The following is a 7,313-nucleotide window of genomic DNA, read 5'->3' on the forward strand; positions in this document are numbered from 1 at the left end:
AAGCACGAGCTCCCCTCTTCCCAGCAGATCACCCTGGGTATTAGTACATTTGGGTTCCTAGGCCTAGTGCGACTGCGACGCCCGGGACCACCGCGGTCCCGTTAGCCTACCTGTATGGAACAAGTTTTTCATGTGATCTCTGCCCGCCCCCGCCTCCGTCTCAGCGCATCGCAGAGGACTGAAAAGGCAACGCAAAAGTGCAGGATGACAATACGTCCCAGAGCCCAAAGTCAATGACAGACAACGATCCATATCTGATTTCTCTATTCATTCCGAGAGCCATCTGTCATAGCGAAGTGATGCTCCTGCTTTGTTTTTTCTATTTTTCTAAAAAAAAAAGAAAAAAAAGAACCCAAACAAACAAAAAAAAACACCCAAAAAAACCCCACAGTAGAAATTTGCCATCGTTCTCAATTTCATCGTGCAAGTTGGCCGTGCCTTCTTGAACTCGAACAAACTGTACAGCCCATGTCCCTGTCAATTCAACCAGATAAATTACTCTGCTCATTAAAATGTCTATTACCTAACTCGGAAAGGTGGAGGGGGCGAACCCATTGGAAGCATTCATTGTTTGGAAGGAAACGGAGCTGCTCCGAAGGGATCTAACTCCAGCGCCGGTTGCTGCTGGCTCTGAGCACTCTGCACAACCAGTTCTGTGAAGGGCACTGCACCAAAGTCATCTGTTTTCAGCCCGTCACCGCTGTGAATGGCTCCGTGCAAGGAGCTCTGCCTAGGCCTACCGGCCACTACTACCGTGCCGTGATCCCCGCGGTTGTCACCAAACCCTTGGTGCTGGGGATGCCGCATCAAGTCTGGTGGGTGGAAGGGTTTGGCTCCGAAAGGATCCAGCAGACTCTCGTCAGTCTGCAGAGGGTTGGCTCGATCTTTGCTGTCGGTCAACGCAACGCTTATGTTCTCTTTGGAGTCCGAGATAGTGAGGAACTCGTTGCTGCTCTGCGAGTCCCTGCGGCCTGCTTTCTTGTGCCTGCGGGCTCGCTCAGGGGTGCGGTAGCTCGGTTTCAAGGCCTTCTTCGTGGTGGTTGGGGTGCCGTGGTGGCGCTTCCCGTTGTTCTTCGAGACCTCCTGTTTCATGCGCCTTTGGCGGGAAGAAAGTTTCTGCAGGCTACGCTGCTGCTTCACCTTCTGCTGCTGCTGACTCCCCGTGATCTCTTCAAAAGGAACCAGCCCAAACAGGTCCTCTTTACTCCCACCAGTCTTGAGGAGAAGGGAAGGCTGAAATGGGGTGCAGCCAAAAACATCGACACTGCGTGGAGAGGTGGGGGAGAGCAGAGGCTCCGTTCCCGCCACCTGACCATCGTGCTGCGACACCTTTTTGCTGAAGGGGGCTTTTGTGAAAACATCAAAGTCGTCCTGCTCTTGGTTCAGGCCGGGAGAAGCCATCTGAGAAGAGACGTCTTTGTCCGTCTTCTCTCTTGCCTCGGGCTGCAGAGTGAAGAAGGGCACTGCCCCAAACACATCAAATTCTTGGCCAGGGTTCACCTTGATTACGCTACTTGGCACCTCAGACAAGGACGTATGCGTCAAACTGGGTTCTTTCATTTCACCGCTGCCCACACCATCTCTGAACCTACTGCTCAGGAGCCCTTCCATAGACTTTTGCTTGGCACGATCAGAATCGGAGTCAGAACTTTGCTTCTCTTCCTCCTCTTCTTCCACCTCTTCCTCAGAGTCCATGAGGAGAGGTCGGTGGCCTAAATTCTCTGGTTCTGTATCATTGTCATCATTGAAGTCTCCATTCTCTCCTTGCAAGACTTCTTCATCCTCCTGTTCTTCTTCTTCCTCACTGCTTTTGGGAGAAGGAGGATCAGACTCAAAATCACTCTCTGACTCCTCACCGCCTTTTGTCACTTGTCCCTCTGCAGCTTTCCTCCCTGGCCGGGGGTCTCTAAAAGCATGGCTCAGTTTTCCAGCCTTGGTTGGGGTCCCTAAGTTATTTCCTTGACTGCTGGCTGAGTTATCCGCTTGTTTTCCAGGGGAACCTGCAGGTCCGAAGAAAAATGCAAAACAAAACTTGAAATACACTCTTAAAGTCAACGCTTACTCCACACACGCCATAGCCACACATACCAAGGGTTGATGCAAGCACATATCCTCTACTTGCTGAGGGACACGAGGTCAAGTCAGATCTAATACTTCAGACAACACCCAGAAAATTGATCAGCAGTCAGCCCTTCTAGCTGTGCTCCTCAAGAACAAGACATTTAGGAATACCATATGAGTATTTGGGGGCGTGGAGGAGGGACCAATGGACACAGCTGATCTCTAGAGCCAGCTTTGTGAATGCACTCATTACGCAGCCGCCCCTCTCCAGGGAAACAGGAGCCAGTGGGCTTGAAGATTTTAAGTTGGTTTGTTTTTTTAAAAGCAGACCACCTATTTCTTAAAGTGCTTCGGCTTTGATAGTCTGCTCGGACAAACATACTGCCCTAGTCATGAAAACAGGCAGCACAGGCAGAGAAAGGTGTTTCTCCATTTCAGGTAATTCACCTCAGATCTTGGGTAGCACTTCACAGCAGCAGCAGACCTCAGAGGACTCTGCTCCGCCGGCCTGCCAGCCTGTCTGCTGCGCGGTGCCTGGACACCAGAAAGCAAACGCAGCTCGCTGACAAACCCGCGCCTTCGAGCTGCCTTTTGAAGAGGTTCCCCAAGAGTGACCCATTGCACTAAGGTTTTTACCAGCAGTCAGATTCGGGCAGCAATACTGACAGGTTCCATGCAGTTTCAAGAGGGAAACAAGCGCATGACCCCCTCTTGGTGCCCAGTCTTTCCTCTCCACGTGTTCGTAGCGCGAGACAACCCTACGCAACACCTGCAAGGTAGCTGGGTTCCTCTAAGGTCTATCAAAACGAGGGACTGGGCAAAAGAGAAGTTTGTCCATGTCGAAGCTGCGGGGAAGATTACGCAAGGTCACAACCTCTCTGTCCTCCCTGCTGCCGAGGGCACCAACTCCTTACGTGAGCTGAACGAGCGGGACTTGAGCCTGGCCACAGCCACAGCAGAGGAAAGGGGCTTGGGGGGTTTGCCTCACTCGTGTGTTTTCAGCCATAGCGAGGGAAGGGACAAGACCACCAGCCCTACGGGGAGACCGCAAGGTAACCGGCCACCATAACCATATGGAAACGGAGATGCAGGGACAAGGACGTTTTCCAACACATCTTGCTTTGCAACACGCCCTCCCTCCCCCCAGTCAGGACCAAAACTGTAATTCGGACTCATAAATCCCATGGAGAATTAGGCTTGATGGCCAGTGCCATTTGGGCGTTTGAAAAGGTCTCCCCGAGCACTCCCTCTTGGTTGCAGCAGAAACAGCCTCTCTCCATCAGGGCCTTCCCCACCAATGACACCAGCAAAGCACACACTGTGATAGCAACGTGGCAGAGCTTTTTTGGTTTGTTTTGAAAGCAATACCTGCTTTGGCGCGTCAAGCCTATGCTCAGAGAATGTCTTTTTCTTTAGCGACCCTGAAGCTCCACACTCAGCCCCTTCTAACTTCTAGCACAGCAATTCAGGCAAACCAAGCTATTGCTTTAGCTTCAGTTTGAGCGAAGGGTTGTCTTGTTTGCTTCTAAATAGGATCTGCCCACTCAGTTCCTCCCCGGGAAGGCAATTTACCTACGCATTTTACTCCGACACCTTCAACCCCGCTGCTTACTACCTGACAACTAGAGCCAAGAGAACAACTCCCTGACGACTCTTCCGTGGGGTAGCTGGCTTACAAATACTGGGAGCAGAAAAACCTTTCCATCAGTAAACCAAACGGGTGGCGAGAGCACGCGGACCGGACAGGGCTGCACAGTGCCCTCGGTACGGCACTCGGCCTTACGCAGAACAAGCACCTCCCTACGTCAGAGCCCCACTGCTGCAGAGAGACATTTTCCAGAGCAGAACCGACCACTGGATGTCTATTTCAAGAGAATGAGCAGGAGGAAAAGCAAAACACTTGATCTCAGCTGGGGAAAGCGTATTTGCTCTTGAGCTGTCCTTTTCCCTAGGACACAGATCGCACGGCAGCCGCGCTCCTTTAAGAAAGCATAATTGAACATGGAACGCTAATAACAGCAACGCTAATTCACCCCCTCGCAGACACAGGGCGCCTACCCACAACTGGCGTGCCACGCTGAGAAGGGAGGCCGTACCACAGCCACTCCAGGCTGGACATCGTGCGGGTACCAACCTTCAGATGGGGACCAGAACAGCGGCAAAACCAAGCGCGTTCCTGCTTGCGCCAGCGAGGACCCGGACCGGCAGCGCTGATGCTTGGCTAACGGCCGACCGAGCTCACGCTTCACCCCCGTACCCCGCCGCACAGCCTTCGCCAGCGAGGCACCGCGCAAGGAACGCGGTGCAGCCCCACTGCTGCGTACCAATTCCTTCTGCCTCCTCACAAACCGGGGGCCCGTGCTCCTTAACGCAGTTACGGACAAGCTCCCTTCGCGGCACGGCACCAGACTGCCGACCCTCTCACCTAACCCAAATGAACACCTTCCATTGACGGCTTTGTTAAACTGTCCCTGACGTTTAATCGACTCAACGTGTTGACAGGATTCAAAAAGCCAGGGATGGAAACGCGCACCAGATACTTCTCTGAAAAAAATCTTCAGCCAGAATCCAGTTCACGGCTCACAGAACCACGCAGCGGCAGGGGATGGAGATCACCCAGTCCAACCCCCCTGCTCAAGCAGGCTCACCCAGAGCAGGGTGCGCTCTCTTGTTCTTCTAACATACCCAATCACTTCTCGGGTCATTTCTTCTTTCACAAGGCAATTAGCGGGCAACTGCCAGGCCCAGACAAATTTTTTCTTTCTGTGCTCCAGTTCAGACCAGAAAGTTAAGTTGTACAAGGAGAGTTTCTTCCTTTTCTAAAAGGAATCGCTAATGTCTCCATCCAGTAGCCATTTTGCAATTACACGTAAAATAACAAGAAAAATTCCCCAGCAATGCTTTTATGTATGGATTTAAAAAGAAGATGACCAGAACGACTAAAACCATCAGGTGATTAGGGCTTTGAGCTGTTTCCTCTTTGCTTCTGGTGTCAGATTGCTTCTTATCTACTGGAATTTTAAATACTACATATTTGCTTTACCCGCTAAATTAAAATCTGGATTATTTGACTTCTTTCTTTAGATTTCCCAAAGGTCCAGCCTCCACATTGCACTATATAACCCCCTATCTTCCAAATCCTGCTGCTTCCAATATTTACTGAACCAGTCACATTAACATAAACGCAATGAGATTTAAAAGGAGAAGAACAAGGAAACGTTTCTAGGTTAGATGTTAACAGTGCTTACACAACAACCCCCCAAACCTTATGTGTGCCAATACCCACGTGCTTCACACGCCCAAGGAACGATTATGCCTTTGTACAACATTTCCATACGCAGAAGACAATTTATAAAGCGATTTTTTTGACAACAAGAACCAAACCACAATATGTCTAGCGTACCTGGCTTCCCAAAAGGTTGGAGTATTACTCGTTGATTGGTGCCACAGTCACACCCGCTGGAAAACAAACGGCAAAGGACACCGACAAGACAAAAACCCCAACCTCTGCCAGCAGCTGCCGACCTACTGAACACGCAATTCCAGCCACGCCACGTTCAGCTCTCAGCCGCAGACCTCTCCGGACAGAACACGGATCAAACAGGACTCGACAGTACCTGGCACACCACTTACAGCAGTTCCCCAAACCATACCCAACCTATTGGTACTGGCACACAAGCCCTTCATTCCAACATCGCTTAATAAACCCGCCTGGAACTATTAACTCTTGCTGACAACAGGCAGCAAATGCTTTTGGGAACTGGTCATCCACATACCTGAGTTCCTAAAGACTCTCCATCAGCATCCTAAATTTCCCTTCTCTGGTCTAAGAACGACCATTTCTAGAAAAACCAGGATGAAGTCAGGAACAATTCACTGAGCCATCCCACTCGCTGGAGATTCGCTTTCTAGGGCAAATACCGAGATGGCGTGCTCACTACGTATGAAGCTACGCATTCTGTTCACCCACTGGGAGCTCTCAACCACTCTTCAATGGAACGCTGAGCACGTTACTCGTTGACAGAGGCAGACACATGGAAGGTGATTGAGTAGCCAGCGGGAGTACTGAAAATTTGAAGTACGTGTTCATTTCCACACTCCTTAGCACACCCTGGCAACGGGGCTAAGCCCTCGCACACCGAGTATCGCATGCAACACCCTTTTTGATGGCAAGAACCAAGAAGCACGCAGGAAAAGGAAGCCTCAGTCTGTGTATTTATAAGTGTTTGTCCCTGCACGTGAGAAAACTTCTTCTGAAACCTCTCCCTTCTGAGGCCCCTCAAAGGTATCGCCAACATACGTCTTGCCCCAGCTCTAGCATCCTGACAGCACCGGGCCATTAACTGCCTGTGAGCTCCTCAGCTTCAACCCCTCATTTCACCAGAAATGATTTCTGAACAGGGTTTCTCACTTTCAGGCTCTTTAGCCCCGACTTTCATCCTTGTCCCCCATCTCCTTCCCCGAGTTATGAACATCAAATCTTTACCACATCAGGACATTTACGTCACTGTCCTGCGTACAGACTCCAACGTTACGGAAAAAGCTACGAACTTTGCAGCCATTACAAACTCAGGCGCTGCAGTAACAGCTGCTGTTGCCATTTCGGAACCAGCAGGTACAGCCTGACCTGCACAACCCAAAGGGACAGCACGGGGCACACGTCCAACCACGCACGGAGGGGCGGCTGCTCCTGAGGTGTAGCTCTGGAGAAAGCACTTTTATTTCTCAAGTATTTCAAGAGCAGCGACCTCGCTGCTCCCACATTCTGATCCTTCAGGAAAGGGCACGGCTCTTGCTTCGTCCTTCACTTTGCGCTGAGGTGGCGTAACCTGCCCCGAGCAGACAGGAGCCTCCAATACTCATCCTAGACATGGCATGGTTTAACACCGCCGAGCCACATGGAAGACATCCTCTGTGCCCGCACCTTCTCATGGGCAGTGGCCTTGGTTCAGCCCCAACAAGAGGGCGCAAACCGCAGCAGACAGGTGTCAAAACCGAACCCACGAAACAGAAGGATCCCCCACAGAGCCCTCTGCTTTCAGCTCCCAACAGGAGCATTTTGGTTTTCTACACTATTCCTGCACCCAGGTCAGCACCCTCAATAAATACACAGAGCACTACACCTAGAAACAATGCCCCAAAAGGGAAAAGTCCCTGCTTTATGACCATTTAATGCTCTGGCCCAATAGATTTCAGCAATGAAGTGTTCTGCCACAATGATTTCATGCAGTCTTCTCAACCTGAACTGCTGC

General features: G+C 51.0%; 1 protein-coding gene across 3 annotated transcripts in view; it reads right to left on the bottom strand.

Annotated features, from left to right (window-relative positions):
• Positions 1-6: 6 nt before the first annotated feature.
• The window catches only part of BMP2K (BMP2 inducible kinase), a 38,480-nt gene continuing 31,173 nt past the window's right edge, over positions 7-7,313 (bottom strand). For all 3 annotated transcript variants that reach the window (XM_035900281.1, XM_035900283.1, XM_009644724.2), the window contains one exon: positions 7-2,000. In XM_035900281.1, coding sequence (XP_035756174.1) covers positions 565-2,000 — 1,436 coding nt within the window. In that variant the 3' untranslated portion in view covers positions 7-564. The remainder of the gene's footprint in view (positions 2,001-7,313) is intronic.

The sequence above is a fragment of the Egretta garzetta genome, unplaced genomic scaffold, assembly GCF_000687185.1.
Source record: "Egretta garzetta isolate BGI_Z169 unplaced genomic scaffold, ASM68718v1 scaffold378, whole genome shotgun sequence".
NCBI lineage: Eukaryota > Metazoa > Chordata > Aves > Pelecaniformes > Ardeidae > Egretta > Egretta garzetta.